General features: G+C 54.1%; 1 protein-coding gene across 1 annotated transcript in view; it reads right to left on the reverse strand.

Moving 5' to 3' along the window:
* The window catches only part of DCLK1 (doublecortin like kinase 1), a 361,421-nt gene that overhangs the window by 18,509 nt on the left and 324,594 nt on the right, over positions 1-18,318 (reverse strand). Inside the window, exons 13-15 of the mRNA XM_036250158.1 lie at positions 14,289-14,366; positions 13,844-13,940; positions 11,280-11,360 (exon numbers count right to left, since the gene is read on the reverse strand). Coding sequence (XP_036106051.1) covers positions 11,280-11,360; positions 13,844-13,940; positions 14,289-14,366 — 256 coding nt within the window. The remainder of the gene's footprint in view (positions 1-11,279; positions 11,361-13,843; positions 13,941-14,288; positions 14,367-18,318) is intronic.

The following is an 18,318-nucleotide window of genomic DNA, read 5'->3' on the forward strand; positions in this document are numbered from 1 at the left end:
ACCACATGTCCCAAAGCACTTCCCCTGATAAACCCGGTTCATTCCAGTGGTTCTGCTGTGAGCTCCCAACGCTCTCTCATCCTGCATATCCGCTGGGTGGTTTCGTATGCATGCAACGTACATGTAACACATAGCCACAACATGCATGTTACATAGAACATATATATGACACACATGTACGAACTCTGAGCTCATGCCCTTCTGTACCATGTCATCCACGTTTTCTGTATTCTTTTAAATTTTTTTTCTTTATTGATTTTAGAGAGAGAGGAAGGGAGAAGGAGAGAGAAACATGGATGAGAGAGAATATCGACTGGCCGCCTCCTGCACGCCCCCCACTGGGGATGGGCCCACAGCCTGGGCATGTGCCCTGACCGGGAATCAAACCGGCGACCTCTTGGTGCAGGGGTCACGCTGAACCACTGAGCCTCACCGGCCGGACTTCCTGCCTTCTCTAACACACCCGCCTGGCCCAGGGCTCTGCCCACGGTGGATTCGCAATCTGTGATATTCTCGCATTGGTTTAGTAATGGTAGAAGAAGGGACAATTATTATGCTTATTGAAGCATCTGAAACCAAACCTAGAGGAAGGAGGTTTTCCAATGATGCAGAGTGAATTCAAAATTAAAAAATAATAATAATAAAAGTAAAACAGTTCTGTACTGTGGAAAGAGACAGGGATGAAGTGAAAGTCAGTGAGGGTCCCAGGGGGACGATCGGAGGGAACAGAGAGGGGGCCGTGGACGTCCCTGCGCTCACAGGCGTGGGGGCGGGAGAGGAAACGGTCTCTGCCCACCGAGCTCCCGGCGGGCCAGGTGAGACAGGCGCACACCCTTGCCCAACGGCAGAGAGGGCACAGGACGAGGCAGCCGTTCCCGGCGGGCACGTCGTGGTTCGGCGAGGGGTTCGGGGGAGGGGGACACGCTTTCGGGTGCGAGCGGTTGGCACAGGCTGCCCGGACCCTGCGGGATTCGACCTGGCCTTAGTGCCGGGGGCATCTTGACGCAGCAGGAAGGAGGGTGAGGGGTGGAGTCCAGACGTCGTGAGCGGGAAGCCACAGGGCACGTTTGCCAAGCAGAGCCGACCCGCCGACCTCCGGTTCGGCGTGTATGGGGAGAGGACTGGCCAGATGGACGCCGAGGCCTGAGGCCTGAGTCTCGATCAGTAAGAGGGTGTCCGTGTGGCGAGTGGGGGACCCCGCCCTTGACTCGGGGGTCGGTCCCAGCTCCCCCGTGGGAGAGAAGTCTGTGCCGGCCACAAAGAACTAGGACCGCACTGTCCGAGCGGAACGCACGCGGGCGAATCTGATGGGGTGGCGGATGGCCCAACAGGCCCCTGGAAGCTAAGGCAGATTTTGGGAGGATTCGAACACTGGCCGAAGGGTACACTGACGAGCCCTTACTGAAAGCTTCACAAATTTAGTGTCACGCATCTGCAACGACGTGGGTTCTGCCTGAGCAAGGGGCAGCCTGACACAGGGATGCCCACGGGGCCCCACGCCCAGCTCACGGGTGTACTCCGTCGCCTCTAACCGGGCTCCAGCCACCGCGGCACAGTGTCGTGTACGTCTGTGCTTTTGACTGTAAAGAAGCAGACGGAAGGTTGGTTTTTCTCTTCAGGACAAAAACAAACTAAAAACCCTCGGGCATATCTGTAGTCTCAGAAGTTAGTGGCGCGGGCCAGCTGGGGGTCAGGAAAAGGCCAGGACACAGGGGATGACGCCGTCCGCCTTGGGGGGTGGGTTCCCCTGCCTCTGATGAAAGGGAAATGAGGGAGAGGGCCTGAGGCCAGTCTGGAGGTGGACAGAGCAAAGTCGAAAGAGAAAGGCAGGGAGCGGACGGGAACAGCAGTGTGGACGTTATGCGGCCAAGGGCTAACCTGTCTACACGTATGATCTCCTCAATGCTCCATGAGCCTCTACCACATGCCTTACCAGTCCCATTTCAGAGACCAGCAAACCGAGGCGCACACGGCTAAGAATGTGCTCAAGGTCACAGGGCTGAGCGTCCGAGCCAGGGCCCCACAGCCGGGGAACTTCTGTGCACTCACGAGCGCGGTGTCCGCGACCACGGGCTCCCAGCGCGCTGGGGCGGGGGCTCAATGACTCTTCTTTTCCACGACGAAGCGGCACAATGGTGAGGGGGTGCGAGATGAATTAGGAGCTGGGAACAAACAGACTATTTGGACAGGCCGCCGTGGAGGCTGGGGCATGTGAATGGAGGTCAGTAAAAGGGACCCCGAGCACCTCAGCAGACCCAGTGGACTGTCTAGGGGAGACCAGGCACCCACTAATCTGAGACGAGGCGATGCCACCTGTCAGGTGGGGGCAGGCCGTGCGAGAAGCTCTGGCTAACGCTGATGGCACGAGGCGGCACTGGGCCAGCAGGCTGGTGACTGGCACCGGCTGGGTTCAGCAGCCTGGGGTGCACATCCAGAGAGAACAAATGGCCGCGATTCCGCAGGAGCCACAGGGTGGCCCCGACTGCCCAGGTGGAGAGTTACCCTTCCAGCTCCGCCCTGCCTGCGCCTCCTCCCTTCCCCACCAGCAGCCGCCTGTCCCAGAAATGTCCCTTCCCTGGGTTGTCCCTGCCAGTTCTTGAACCAGAGCCTGTTTCCTCACCACACTCACTGCGGAGTCTGTGGTCACTTCCCAGCCCTGCTCTGGTCCCAGCCTTCCGCCAAGACTCCTGGCCACGCTTCTTGATGTCGGGGCCTGGGGCCCAGGCTTCCCCGGGCTGTCAGTCTGTGGAAGCGATGGATTGAAGGGAGTAAACAACCCTCCCAGGCTGTGAGAGATGCTTCCGACTTCAGGAATCTAACAACCGTTCGGGGTGCGTTCCCAGTGCAATGAGGTGTCTCGGGCAGAGAAGGTAACAGCTCCCCCCGCCCCCAGCAACGGAAAGGTCTGCGGAGTTTCTGTGTCAATTCTGAAGGCTCTCCGCTTAATTGGATTAAAGGCATGAACAGCTGGTTTTGCTGGGACCTAATCTGTACCTGAGGCATCTGGATTGATGATGGAGATTTAGTTAATTTACTCTCTTGCACCATAAAATAAATAGGGCCATTAAAAACATACATTTTTATATACACATCTTTATCACCATTATTCTGAATAGATTATGTGCCAAAAATGTGCTATGAATTTTCTAAACATGACAAACCTGGAAATATGTTGCAAATCGCCATAGTATTAGTACCATACATTCCGGTCTGTAATTTCTGGGAGTCATTTCTTGTCTGACACAGGCTGGTTGTGGTTTGAGGTTAGTGGTTTTTGATTTAGAAATTCCCGTCCACCACTTGACAGAGCATTGCAACTGACAAGAACAAAATTAGTTTGCAAAATGGAAAATGAACTCTCACAGCTGTCTGTAGGAGCCCGGGCCTCCTGGTCTCCATTTCTCGGCGGATATTGGGGAGGTGTGGGTGGCGGTGTGGGGGCCTGGACCTGAGGTCACTCAGTGCAGTGAGTTCCCCTCTTTCCTTGGGGAGACCATTCCAGGGGTCATGCTTCAGCAAATCCTCCTCCCTCACGGAGTTTTGTTTTTGGATCGTGCAGCCAGTTTTCAGTCTATCCGCTGCAGACTCTATTATTAATATCTGTAAATTTATGAGCGACATGGCAGGCTTGAGCATTTGACTCCCAGAGACTTGAGTTTGTTTTAAACGATGTCAAGTGTACCAGAGCCCTCTTCCACGACAGCTCCTTCCCCATCCGGCCCGTGGCCCCGAATCTCGCTCGTCATCCCCAGCTGCATAGCACCCCGGGACTCCGGGCTCCCCTCAGCTGGGCCCTAGCGTCCTCTGCGTCTACAATTCACACCGCACGTGGGGAGAAAATATGAAGTGAATTAAGATCCACCTTGGAGGAAGGAGAGGATGACATGCCCAAATAAAAAGTGGAATTCCAAGTCATCATTCACAAGGTATGACTATCCAGAAGTGGTTTTATTTATGACTCCAGGATCATGGGGTTCTCTTATTACTTCCTAACAAATCCCGCCAGCACTGTAAGATGAATGTTTATATATTTTGTGTGTGGAGGGCTGATTTTTATTAACATGGGATATCTTGGTGGATTACCCAGGCTTTTTTTTTGTTGTTTTTTTTCCTCATCTTCTTCATGCTTCTTTTTTTTTTTTCAAATATTTTTTCTTTATTGATTTTAGAGAGCAGAAGGAAGAGGGAGAGAGAGATAGAAACACTGATGAGAGAGAACATCGACTGGCCGCCTCCTGCACGCCCCCCCCCCCCCCGGGGATTTGGCCCACAACCTGGGCATGTGTCCTGACTGGGAATCGAACCGGCGACCTCTTGGTGCAGGGTCGACGCTCAACCACTGAGCCGCACTGACTGGGCTTCTTCAATCTTTTTTAACATTTTAGCTTGGTAGTATCTTTTCAAAAGAGTAAGTAGGTCACATAAAGGAGGGAAATTAAAACGGAAGGGCTAGGAAGGCAACAGGAAGTCTCGAATGGGTTAAATAACTGTCCTTGACTTATTGAAACCAGTCTTTTCCACTAGGACAGAGGTTCTCAATCTTTCGTACATTGTGACCACCCGGGAACGCTCAAGGTCCCCCGTGCCCAGATGCCAGTGCAGAGCAGAGCGACCAGAACCTCCGGGGCAAACGCAGGGACCACCCTGTGCTGGCGAGTCCGCTGAGCTTCACGCCACACTTCTCTGAGCCTCAGCTTCCTCAGTAGGACAAGGAGGAAAATCACTGGAGGTAAAACATAGTCACAGAATTAACACCTCGAGATGGCCCTTCCTCCGAGAGCATCAGGGGACCGCACGGACAGGCAACACTCTGAAAATAAAACCGCAGAAACGGTACTCTCTTTACAAAATCAACACGGGAATCGTTTAATAATAATTGTGAAGATGAATCTGAGTGACAACGCTCTCCCCAGCCCCCGGGATGTTCTAGATATAGTGTTGCGTTCTCATATATTGTTGGTCTTACAGGGGCCCAAACCCTGTGGCTCTCCACCAGATGGCCAGTGAGGAACGCACACGGAGCTAAGACAATTCCCGTTGGTACTTTGCAGCGACGCCGAAGGAAATGGTGATGCGTCACATGAAGCCGGGGCTCACAGCTTGGAGGGCAGGAGGGGTTTTTCTCCCTAATAAAGCTTCTGTGCCAGCATCGATTACAGTTTGCCCATCAGCAGTACACGGCAATAAACGGTGGAGTTATTGCCTCTCAGACTCGGTATTTATCAAGCCCTTACAGAGTACTAGTGCTTAGGTTGTCCTCCTGGGCCCTTCAAAAATATAATGCTGTCTCCATCCTTATAACCACCTGAGAGGTTTATCCTATTATCTCCATTTCACAGATGGAGAAACAGGTTAGAAAGGCAACCACCCCAAGGTTCACGGGGGGGGCGGAGCTGGTGCTCCCTCAGGAGTCTGCATCACTCCCCTAGACCCTGGCTGCCCCTGAGCCCTCCTTTGTCCACCTGGCTTGCTGGAACCCCCAGTGAGAGGCTGGCTCGTGCTCCCCCCTGCCCCAGCAGAGCAGAGGGTCAGACACCCAGGAGCACGGGGGATTGGCACCCAGGGTGCATCACAATAGATGTGAGCCTGGGGCTCCTCCAGAAGTAAGGTTAAAGCAGTTGGCTGTTGCTGACAGTGTCCCCTGCTATGGCCCTTGGGCTGCGCCCTCTCCTAAGGGGCCGTCTTCGCTGGTCTGAGCACCCGCAGGAAGGTCATGGCGTGAGCAGCAGAGAGAACTCCGACAGGACAGCGCACCGGGAGCTTCTGACGCACGTAACGGCTTTCTCTCATTATTGTTCCATTACACTTGACATCCAGTTATTACTTCATAAACTTGGTCTTACTCTTCCCCCTTAGGTAGTGTCCTCTGTGCCGATCAGACCTGATTTGATCTTCAAATGTGACGTGTCTTGTTCCTTGGACTTCCTTCTGAATTCCTAATCCATTTCCTTCCTTGCTTGGTGGCTCATCTGTTGTGCTCGGAGACCTCAACAAATCCTGAGTGCTGGTTTTGAGAGCTGATATATATGTCTCACTTAATATTGTGAGACAAAATAATTCACTTTCTGATTTACTTATTACATAAATGTGACTTCAGAAATTAAGCCATCACTTTACGCATTACGTTTTTAAACCTTTTTGCCTAAAATCCATGTATTTTTTGCCCCTTAGAAGTATACAAAGGGTATATTTTTGTTGTAAGTCTTCCAGATAGTCTTCAATATTATTGCTTCTGTTAGTCAGTGTTTCTAGGGGAGCTGCCAAGGAAGACAGACAGCACAGCAGAAGCCTGAGCTCACGGGGAGCTTTGGACCCCGACTGTCAGCAAAGCGGGACCATGTGTGACGTGTGCAGAGCAGGTCGAGAAGGCAGGACCTCCTGCTGAGACACGTGGACATGTGTACCTGTCCTAGGGGTACGCGCAGCTTCGTTTTTCCAAGATCACAGCCTTAAGTCTCTTCTTTTTTCCTCACCCCTCTGAGCTGGGATTTATTGATGTAGGGTCATAGGGTTTGGAGTCAGGGTAAGGAATGAAGTGTTTCAATAGCATTCCAGCCCCTCCTTAGATGGACAAGTTTGCTCAGTCACAGAGTTGCCTATAGTGTACAGCCTCCCTTACCCTTCGGGTGTACCCTCCCTACCAAGGCTGGTGGGGACAGCCCTTCCGCGACCGCCCTGTGACTTGGTTGTATGGGACGGAGCTTCTGGAGGCCGGCCTGGCAGGCAGTGGTCCTCTGATGAAAACGCACTTGAAAACCTAAAATGAATCTATGAGTCTCTGTCCTCTGTGGGCTCTGTAGAAGTCTGCGAAGGCCAGATTTCAAATTCAGGTCTCTGGTTTGTTTTCTCTGGTCATCCTTTTAGTCTTTCTAGGGCAAGTGGACGATGTGTGGACCATGGACTTCAAAAGGGCACGTATCACTGGAGCCCACTGCTACCCGAGAGCTGCTTGCGTCTCTACCACCCCGCACGTCCAAGATGCCACGGACGACCTGGGGACGTTACTCTGGAAAGGTCGCCGAACATCCACTGTGATGGTGACCGTGTCCACGGAAGTATTCGCGGTCTTCACAGTCCTTCCACATACGACAGAGGGAGGTGGACCGTGTGGTGCACGGGACGTGGGTGCGAACCGCTTGCAGTCCGGGTGCCGGCTGCCAAGTGTGGCTCAGCTATGAACTTAGCTGCTTTGGACGAGTCCCCTGCCATAACCTCAGTCTTCTCCTCTGTGAAGTGGGTACGATAACACCCATCCTACTTATCGCGTAGGCTTGTTCCTGGGCTTACATGAGATGCTTCCCCACCTTCCCAGTTCACTGAAAAGAATGCATGTTGTGGAGCGCGCCGGGGCAAAGGCAAGGGGCGTGGCCGGAGGGACGCTGGACTCCGGCTGCCCTGCCTGACCTCCCGGGCCGGGGTGAGCATCTTCACGCAGCTGTGTGCCCGGGCGAAGCGCTGCTGTGCAAGGCCATTCTGAGCAAACCTCGGCTGTGTATGTACCCGGTCACTTCCACACATGCCCCTGTCCCATCCTGCCACCTGCCAGGAGCTGTGAAGAACCCGGTTCGGACGTGCAAGGTGCCGGGACTGAGTTCAGTGGCCATCAAGCGGCAGACCAGGAACAAGGGCCCAAGGCCACCTCGCCTCACTGCAGGCTGTCTCGGCCCTGTGCTTCAGTCATGCCTCATCATCCAAGAGCACTGTTCCCTGCAAGGCTACCGTGCAGACTTGATGGACATATAAAGAGTTTCCCGGACAAGAAAGAGCTCAAGCGGTTCATCACCCCCAAACCAGCATTATATGAACGGTTGACAGGTCTTCTTGAAGAAGAAACGATAAAAAATATGAACAATAAATGGCAATAAATGTTAATACCTCTCGACATTCGAATCTACAAACCAAATGAACAAGCAGAACAGAAACAGGCTCAGGGAGAGAGAACTTTCTGATGGTTGCCAGACGGGGGGAGGTTTGGGGGGTGGGTGAGAAAGGTGAAGGGATGAAGAAGTACAAACTGGCTGTCAGAACAGCCCAGGAAAGAGGAAGGGCAGGAAGAGAGAAACCAAAGGGATGTGCACATATGCGCGACCCACGGACACAGACCATGGCCTGGGGAAGGCCGGAGGGGGCGGGCCGGGAGGAGGGGGTCAGTGGGATACACAGGGAGGCCATCTGTAATACTTTCAACAATAAAGATAAATGTACAAACTCAGTTATGTTGGAAAACACTCCTGAACTAACTGCCAAGGTCTGAATCAGAGGAAGCGGAACATTCTGTTGCCTCTGACGTGCAGCTAAATCATTCGAAGCTGCAGGCAAGTTGGCAAAGTGTACGTCAATGAGCCAACAAGTCCATCCCTGTCTCTGTCCACGCCCGCGCTACGTCCAGACCCAACGTCTGCCCTTCCAGCTGGGGGAACCGCCCAGCGCGGTGTGGGCTCCCACACGGGTGGACGGGGTCCTGTGTGGGTTACAGAGGGCTCCCACACGGGTGGACGGGGTCCTGTGTGGGTTACAGAGGGCTGTGGGCTCCCACACGGGTTGACGGGGTCCTGTGTGGGTTACAGAGGGCTGTGGGCTCCCACACGGGTTGACGGGGTCCTGTGTGGGTTACAGAGGGCTGTGGGCTCCCACACGGGTGGACAGGGTCCTGTGTGGGTTACAGAGGGCTATGGGCTCCCAGACGGGTGGACAGGGTCCTGTGTGGGTTACAGAGGGCTGTGGGCTCCCACATGGGTTGAAGGGGTCCTGTGCGGGTTACAGAGGGCTGTGGGCTCCCAGACGGGTGGACAGGGTCCTGTGTGGGTTACAGAGGGCTGTGGGCTCCCACACGGGTTGACGGGGTCCTGTGTAGGTTACAGAGGGTTGTGGGCTCCCACACGGGTTGACGGGGTCCTGTGTGGGTTACAGAGGGTTGTGGGCTCCCACACGGGTTGACGGGGTCCTGTGTGGGTTACAGAGGGTTGTGGGCTCCCACACGGGTGGACGGGGTCCTGTGTGGGTTACAGAGGGTTGTGGGCTCCCACACGGGTGGACGGGGTCCTGTGTGGGTTACAGAGGGCTGTGGGCTCCCACACGGGTTGACGGGGTCCTGTGTGGGTTACAGAGGGTTGTGGGCTCCCACACGGGTGGACGGGGTCCTGTGTGGGTTACAGAGGGCTATGGGCTCCCAGACGGGTGGACAGGGTCCTGTGTGGGTTACAGAGGGCTGTGGGCTCCCACACGGGTGGACGGGGTCCTGTGTGGGTTACAGAGGGCTATGGGCTCCCAGACGGGTGGACAGGGTCCTGTGTGGGTTACAGAGGGCTGTGGGCTCCCACATGGGTTGAAGGGGTCCTGTGTGGGTTACAGAGGGCTGTGGGCTCCCAGACGGGTGGACAGGGTCCTGTGTGGGTTACAGAGGGCTGTGGGCTCCCACATGGGTTGACGGGGTCCTGTGTAGGTTACAGAGGGCTGTGGGCTCCCACATGGGTTGACGGGGTCCTGTGTAGGTTACAGAGGGTTGTGGGCTCCCACACGGGTTGACGGGGTCCTGTGTGGGTTACAGAGGGTTGTGGGCTCCCACACGGGTTGACGGGGTCCTGTGTGGGTTACAGAGGGTTGTGGGCTCCCACACGGGTTGACGGGGTCCTGTGTGGGTTACAGAGGGCTGTGGGCTCCCACACGGGTTGAAGGGGTCCTGTGTGGGTTACAGAGGGCTGTGGGCTCCCACACGGGTTGACGGGGTCCTGTGTGGGTTACAGAGGGCTGTGGGCTCCCACACGGGTTGACGGGGTCCTGTGTGGGTTACAGAGGGTTGTGGGCTCCCACACGGGTGGACGGGGTCCTGTGTGGGTTACAGAGGGTTGTGGGCTCCCACACGGGTGGACGGGGTCCTGTGTGGGTTACAGAGGGCTGTGGGCTCCCACACGGGTGGACGGGGTCCTGTGTGGGTTACAGAGGGCTGTGGGCTCCCACACGGGTGGACGGGGTCCTGTGTGGGTTACAGAGGGTTGTGGGCTCCCACACGGGTTGACGGGGTCCTGTGTGGGTTACAGAGGGTTGTGGGCTCCCACACGGGTGGACGGGGTCCTGTGTGGGTTACAGAGGGCTGTGGGCTCCCACACGGGTGGACGGGGTCCTGTGTGGGTTACAGAGGGTTGTGGGCTCCCACACGGGTTGACGGGGTCCTGTGTGGGTTACAGAGGGCTGTGGGCTCCCACACGGGTTGACGGGGTCCTGTGTGGGTTACAGAGGGTTGTGGGCTCCCACACGGGTTGACGGGGTCCTGTGTGGGTTACAGAGGGCTGTGGGCTCCCACACGGGTGGACGGGGTCCTGTGTGGGTTACAGAGGGTTGTGGGCTCCCACATGGGTTGACGGGGTCCTGTGTGGGTTATAGAGGGCTGTGGGCTCCCACACGGGTGGACGGGGTCCTGTGTGGGTTACAGAGGGTTGTGGGCTCCCACACGGGTTGACGGGGTCCTGTGTGGGTTACAGAGGGCTGTGGGCTCCCACACGGGTGGACGGGGTCCTGTGTGGGTTACAGAGGGTTGTGGGCTCCCACATGGGTTGACGGGGTCCTGTGTGGGTTATAGAGTTGCGGGGAAGAACGTAACCACTTACACTGTATGTTAGGCACTTAAAAGAGTTCTGCCTAGACTCGAAGTTCGGTGCACCACAAGTATTAATTACTACGACTTATTATTACTCAAAACAAATCTTACTCATCAGTCATCGGGTCAAAGCAATGATTGCTCTGAAAAAGTCCTTCACAGCTAAAGAAGCATCATGCGACCCGGCGCTCGTGGAACGGCAGCAGCACCTGGGAGGCTTTGGAAAGCCAGCGTCTCCTGTCACTGCTGAGCACCTGCATTTCCATGACACCCCCGGGCGAGCCGTGAGCACAGGCGAGACTGGGAAGGTCCCCAGCCTTGGAGGTCCCCAGGAGCCTGAGAGACCGCTGGGTCACCTGGGCTTTGGGCAGAAATGAGGCAATCGCAGCACTAACGCAGAAGATCTGCTCCATTCTACTGGGGTGTCCAGCCCGACTCTGGCCCCGAACGCAGGCGGGGGTGGGGGCAGTGCTCAGCTGTCCTCCCCAGGGGAAGGGTCCCTCGCGAATCAAGTGGGAGCTCTGTACATCAGCCTGGGGCACCATGGCCCCCGGGACAAGTCGAGACCCTGTTTCAGGGGGAGCCACAGCCACAACACTTGAAAGGGAAGGTGACGTCATCAGGACACCCACAGTTTCACAAAGGAACATGGGCTGTAACGTAGGAAAAGGAAGGAGCCACTTACATTGACCCAGGGATGCTCCAGGACCTGCACGGCTGAAAACCGCTGATCCACGTCGACCAGCAGCATCATGGTGATGAGCTCCTGTGGAAAAGGAACATTCAGCCCCGTGGGTCAGCTTCTAGGGTCCACATCTGGCTGTGTTCAAATGCAGAAGTGCTCTTTTATGTGGAAAAGCTCTAAATCTTAAACACATCAACTCTACCCACAGCCACCTACACCTTTAAAAGTTAAAGGAAAAGTGACTATTTGGAATTATAAATACACAGCTTGTAGTTGGCGGAAAAAATAAAGTGAAATTAATATTGAAATCAATTTAATAAAGTATTTTTAGTAGAAAAGATGTACTTCTTTAACACAAATTAAAGAATTATTTTCCTTGTCTAGGATTTTGCACTGTAAAAACAGACTTCTAAGTTAATTTAATATAAAAATCACATTTTTAAAACACTTTAACTGAATTTTCATGTTGGCAGCTGAAAGTAAAACTGTTTTTTTTCTCATAACTGCAAGATAGCACATTTAAGTTTGAAAGGAAGTTGTAAGAAAAGACAGAGAAAACTGCTAACGGCTAGTTGGTAGCCAAAGAATTCTTTTTTAAAAAAAATATTTTTTCTTGATTTTAATATTTTTTCTTGATTTTAGAGAGGGAGGAACAGAGAGAGAGAGAAACATGGATGAGAGAGAACATCGATTGGCCACCTCCTGCATGCCCCTCACTGGGGATCAGGCTCACAACCTGGGCATGTGCCCTGACCGGGAATCGAACTGGTGACCTCTTGGTGCAGGGTCGACGCTCAAGCACTGAGCCACACCAGCTGGGCAGTAAGCAAAGAATTCTAAGGAAATCTGTTTGAATTGCTGCAAAAACGTCCAGATCGATCAACACAAATAAAATAGAACTACGAAGTGATAAATGACTTCATGGTTCTGAAATTAATAAAACTTTCCCTTAAGTTCAAGTTGATTTAGACCAGGAAAGCACAGCGTGGGTTTTAATGAGTCTGCCATACATTTCTCAACTTTGAATTGGAGGTTTCCAGGTCACCGCATGGTCAGATGTGTGTTTTGTCGGCCCTCACGGTCACAGGCTCTGAGTGCCACCCCGCGGCGGGGACAACTCACTTTGCCAGAGTACAGCTCGACCTTCACTTTCTAACTGGGGCCAGGACTCACGGGAGCAACCGCTGTGTGATGCCCTTTGCCAGTGCCATGGCCTCTGGGTGACAGCTCTGCCTGCCAGCGCCCCCCGCCCTCCCGCTCAGGGGTGACGGCTTGCTCAGGGAAGGTGGACAGGCCCCCGCGCAGCCAGCTCACAGGTGAGGTCACCTCCACCACCTCAGCAGCCTTCCCGTCTCCTTGCACCTGGGGCCTCTCCTCTGACCTCGCTCAGGTCCCCGCATTTCCCTCGGTCCAGAGGCCCATCCCTGCACAGGTGAAGGACCTGAGCGACCTGGGCCGTGTTTTAAATTGAATTCATACTCAGGACACAGCAAAAGAAAAGTTATATACATTCAATAATCAAAGGATAATTGCTTCTCAGTATCAGTATTTCAAAAATTTAAGTCGTAAGTTTAAGGAATCAACTAAAAAATGTATACACACACACACACCCATCTATACATATATATACATATACATATAATTATCTAATTTATCTCAAGGTCTACTAATGTCTGAGAGTAAGACCCTTGGTTTTCTTAGAGTTGACCTTTCAGGGTTAGTGGACAACATCATATGCCGTGTTCCCTACTTCCTCTAAATCCTGGTTGTCTTTCAAGGTCCAAGTCAAATCATAGCGTCCACACGATCTCTTTCTTCATCGTTTCAACCCATGTTAAGCTCCCTCCACTCTGATTGATTAACTGTCTCATCCCTTCATTTATATATGTATTCATTCCATATGTATGAGTACCAGCCACGTACTGGTCACTGTGCAAACACTGCGGTACAGTGATGAACCCAACCCAAATCCTTGTCTTCGTGGAATCTGCATTCTAGTGGGACGAGTGAGAGAGTAAATTACATACATAAAACATGCCCATCTATCTGTGTCTGTGAGGGAAGGTGGACAGAAACAGAAGGGCAGTTGGACGGTGCACCAGATGGGCGTGAGGGGATAATTGCGGCGGAGAGAAACAAAGCAGGTGAGGACAATGAGATGCGCCGGAGAGGGTTTTAGGGCTGTAATCAGAAACGGGGTGGTCTGGAAAAGATTCTCTGAGAAGATAAAATTAAGTCACGACCTCAAACAGTTGCAAAAAGAAGCTACGCAGAAATGTAGGTGTGCCGAAGCCGGGCGGGGGCGGGGGCGGGGCGGGGGCCAAGGCCATGTACAGGGATGACGACGGGGAGATGGGCCGGGGGCAGGGGCACTTGGGAAGGGGAGACGGCCATGAAGAGATGAACCGATGAGTGTGACTCAGAAAAACCCAGCAGTGACACCTGAAACGTGCACAGCAATGACACGCGCCCCATCATGTGGTCTCTCTGCACACCGTGAGCCAGAGTCCATCGTTCTGGGAAGACAGGCAGGCTGGAAGGAAGGAGGCGGCACCGGCACCTACCTTTGCAGAATCAGAAACGTTATCCCAGTACGGAGAAGGGAAGTCCACTTGCCCCATCAAAATCTGGTCGAAAAGCACCTCCTGGTCATCACCACTTCTGTTTGGACGAAAGACAACAGTGAGAAGTCGGCAGGACGGACGCCTGTGCAGAGTTCTCATGCCCTGGGGCCTTCCTTTCCCGGGAACGCGTAAAATGGGTGTTCAAGCCATTCAATGTGTCACTGGGGACAGCTTGGGTAAGCCACAGTAACACGCGCTTCTAAATCACACGAAGACGACGTGCGGCAGGCACGTAAGCTGGCATGCACAGGCCGGGAAGGACACAGACAGGGTAAGTCCAGCTCCCGTCACTGTCTTCCGCACGCCCCTCTGTGCAAGAAGCGACCGGGTCACCCGGACAAGAGAGAAGGCTTTGTTGGTGCCGAACCAGAAGGGCTGCCCGTACCCACGGAACGGAGGGAAGCCACACAGCAGGATGTACGTGATCACGCCGGCCGCCCAGATGTCCACCTTGAGGCCGTATCTGGAAAAGGAAGTAGCGTCCAAATTACATCAGCCCAGGACACACGAAGGGACCTGGCAACACAGGTGATTCTCCTGTTCTCAACCCCAAGCCGAACCAGACAAAATAAAAACCCCAACAACAAACACTAAACTGACACGCACCGGCCACCCAGAATTCAAGGAAAGAGGAGTAAAGAGACTGTCTAAAGCACATGAAAACAAATCAAAGTAATGCGTGGCTAGGCTCATATCCAGAGCTCAGTAAGCGAAGGGTTTCGGCGAAAAGCTTTCTTGTAGTCATATTAATTTATTTTATTTTCAAACACAAGGCGTTTATTGGGGAGGTGACCCTAGGGAGGGGCCGTGAAGGAGTGGGGCGTGAGAGAGAAAGGAAGATGCGTTATCAGACCAGTCACCGCGGTGGACAGCTGGGAACACTGGGAGGCTGGGGACAACAGGAACCTCAGAGTGTCCCCCAGTGGGTGAGGGGCTGGGGTGTCTACACACCCATTGCCAGGGGGGTGAGGGGCTGGGGTGTCTACACACCCATCTCATCAGTCGCTGGCACGGCACTGGGGTGCATGTCAGTTCCTGGACCCTGTCACCTACTCCTGCTCCTGCTGGGAGCCTCCAGCAGCCACGGGGGCAGGAGCGGGCAGGCGGGTGTGCACAGGTGATCGTAGGGTGCACAGGTGATCGTAGGTGATCACAGGTGATCGTAGGGTGCACAGGTGATCGTAGGGTGCACGAGGTGATCGTAGGGTGCACGAGGTGATCGTAGGGTGCACGAGGTGATCGTAGGGTGCACAGGTGATCGTAGGGTGCACAGGTGATCGTAGGTGATCACAGGTGATCGTAGGGTGCACAGGTGATCGTAGGGTGCACGAGGTGATCGTAGGGTGCACAGGTGATCGTAGGGTGCACGAGGTGATCGTAGGGTGCACGAGGTGATCGTAGGGTGCACGAGGTGATCGTAGGGTGCACGAGGTGATCGTAGGGTGCACAGGTGATCGTAGGTGATCACAGGTGATCGTAGGGTGCACAGGTGATCGTAGGGTGCACGAGGTGATCGTAGGGTGCACGAGGTGATCGTAGGGTGCACGAGGTGATCGTAGGGTGCACAGGTGATCGTAGGGTGCACAGGTGATCGTAGGGTGCACGAGGTGATCGTAGGGTGCACAGGTGATCTTAGGGTGCACAGGTGATCGTAGGGTGCACAGGTGATCGTAGGGTGCACGAGGTGATCAGAGGGTGCACAGGTGATCTAGGGTGCACAGGTGACCGTAGGGTGCACGAGGTGATCGTAGGGTGCACGAGGTGACCGTAGGGTGCACAGGTGATGGTAGGGTGCACGAGGTGACCGTAGGGTGCACAGGTGATGGTAGGGTGCACGAGGTGATCGTAGGGTGCACAGGTGATCTAGGGTGCACAGGTGATCGTAGGGTGCACGAGGTGATCTAGGGTGCACAGGTGATCGTAGGGTGCACAGGTGATCGTAGGGTGCACGAGGTGATCAGAGGGTGCACAGGTGATCTAGGGTGCACAGGTGACCGTAGGGTGCACGAGGTGATCGTAGGGTGCACGAGGTGACCGTAGGGTGCACAGGTGATGGTAGGGTGCACAGGTGATCGTAGGGTGCACAGGTGATCGTAGGGTGCACGAGGTGATCGTAGGGTGCACAGGTGATCTTAGGGTGCACAGGTGATCGTAGGGTGCACAGGTGATCGTAGGGTGCACGAGGTGATCAGAGGGTGCACAGGTGATCTAGGGTGCACAGGTGACCGTAGGGTGCACGAGGTGATCGTAGGGTGCACGAGGTGACCGTAGGGTGCACAGGTGATGGTAGGGTGCACGAGGTGACCGTAGGGTGCACAGGTGATGGTAGGGTGCACGAGGTGATCGTAGGGTGCACAGGTGATCTAGGGTGCACAGGTGATCGTAGGGTGCACGAGGTGATCTAGGGTGCACAGGTGATCGTAGGGTGCACAGGTGATCGTAGGGTGCACGAGGTGATCAGAGGGTGCACAGGTGATCTAGGGTGCACAGGTGACCGTAGGGTGCACGAGGTGATCGTAGGGTGCACGAGGTGACCGTAGGGTGCACAGGTGATGGTAGGGTGCACGAGGTGACCGTAGGGTGCACAGGTGATCGTAGGGTGCACGAGGTGATCGTAGGGTGCACAGGTGATCGTAGGGTGCACGAGGTGACCGTAGGGTGCACAGGTGATCGTAGGGTGCACGAGGTGATCGTAGGGTGCACAGGTGATCGTAGGGTGCACGAGGTGATCGTAGGGTGCACAGGTGATCGTAGGGTGCACGAGGTGATCGGAGGGTGCACGAGGTGATCGGAGGGTGCACAGGTGATCGGAGGGTGCACGAGGTGACCGTAGGGTGCACAGGTGATCGTAGGGTGCACGAGGTGATCGTAGGGTGCACGAGGTGATCAGAGGGTGCACAGGTGATCGTAGGGTGCACGAGGTGATCAGAGGGTGCACAGGTGATCGGAGGGTGCACAGGTGGAACACTGGCAGCATCTGCCATGCGATCATCCTCCCGCCACACTGCAGGCAGCGTGCTCATCACCAACACATACATTTGCAAAGAGACACTTAGTTTCCCCAAATGTCTTCCAAATAGTATCTGTCTCCAGAACTAGTTAACCCTTGAGGACAGATCCAGCCCACAGGAGCGCTCACTCCTCCCCCCGGTGGGTGGGCCTCGCTCGTTCCATCGGCTCAGACTTGCTCCTCCTTCCCTCTCCCCATCCACGCCCTGCCCTCACCTCCCACGGGCCCAGCAGGGATGGGGCTGCACAGAGCTCAGGAAGGGCCTGGGAACTGACAGTGACGTTCCCGATGCGACTTGGTTTCATATATATATATATGCTCATTTCCACCCAGAAACTTCATTTCCGAGGCAGATGCCACCTGACGAGAAGGGGTGCTGGAGAGGCCTGCATAAATAAAACTCACGGATGATAGCCAAGCCTCTTCTCAAAAATCAGATGCCGCCTTTTCCCCTAGCAAAATGCTTGGTGGGACTGCACACAGAGCCAAGCAGACTGGCCTGCGTGACTCGGCGCTCGGCCGCAACCCCGTGGGGCCTGTGTGTGTTGGTCCAGCCCCACTTTTCCGCTCTGTGCCCTCCTTCTCCTCCACCCCCGCCCTCCCACCCCCACAACCCCCACACTGTGGAGTGCTGTCTCGTTTTCCTTTGTGCTCAATCCCTGCACCTCACCCCCAACATGCCCACGACCAGAGCTGCCTGCCTGCTCTCTATCCATGAGTCTGTCTCAGTTTGTTCATTAAATTCCACACACAAGTGAAATCATATGATCCTTGTCTTTCTCTGACTGGCTTATTTTACTTCGCATAATGTTCTTCAGGTCCATCCATGTTGTTGCAGAGGGTAAAACTATCTTCCTTTTTATGGCCGAGTAGTATTCCATTGTGTAAATGAGTAATAGCTGTTTTACCCGCTCACCTACTGATGGACATTTGGGCTGCTTCCAAATCTAGGTTGTAAATAACACTACAGTGAACATAGGGGTGCATGCATTTTGTCAAAACAGTGTTTCAGGTTTCTTTGAATATATTCCCAGAAGTGGGATCGCTGGGTCAAATGGCAGTTCCATTTGAAAAATTTTGAGGAAACTCCATACTGTTTTCCATAGTGGCTGCACCAGTCCGCATTCCCACCAGCAGTGCACTAGAGTCCCCCTTTCTCCACACCCTCACCAGCACTTGTTTGTGGATTTGTTGGTAATAGCCATTCTGGCAGGTGTGAGGTAATACCCCACTGTGGTTGTAATTTGCATCTTTCTGATCGTTAATGACACTGAGCATCTTTTCATATGTCTATTGTACATCTTTACCATTTGTATGTCCTCTTTTGAGAAGTGTCTATTTAGGTCTTTTCCCCATTTTTTAATTGGATTGTTTGGATTTTGTGTGTGTGTGTGTGTGTGTTGAG

Source organism: Molossus molossus, unplaced genomic scaffold (genome assembly GCF_014108415.1).
Source record: "Molossus molossus isolate mMolMol1 unplaced genomic scaffold, mMolMol1.p scaffold_m16_p_9, whole genome shotgun sequence".
NCBI lineage: Eukaryota > Metazoa > Chordata > Mammalia > Chiroptera > Molossidae > Molossus > Molossus molossus.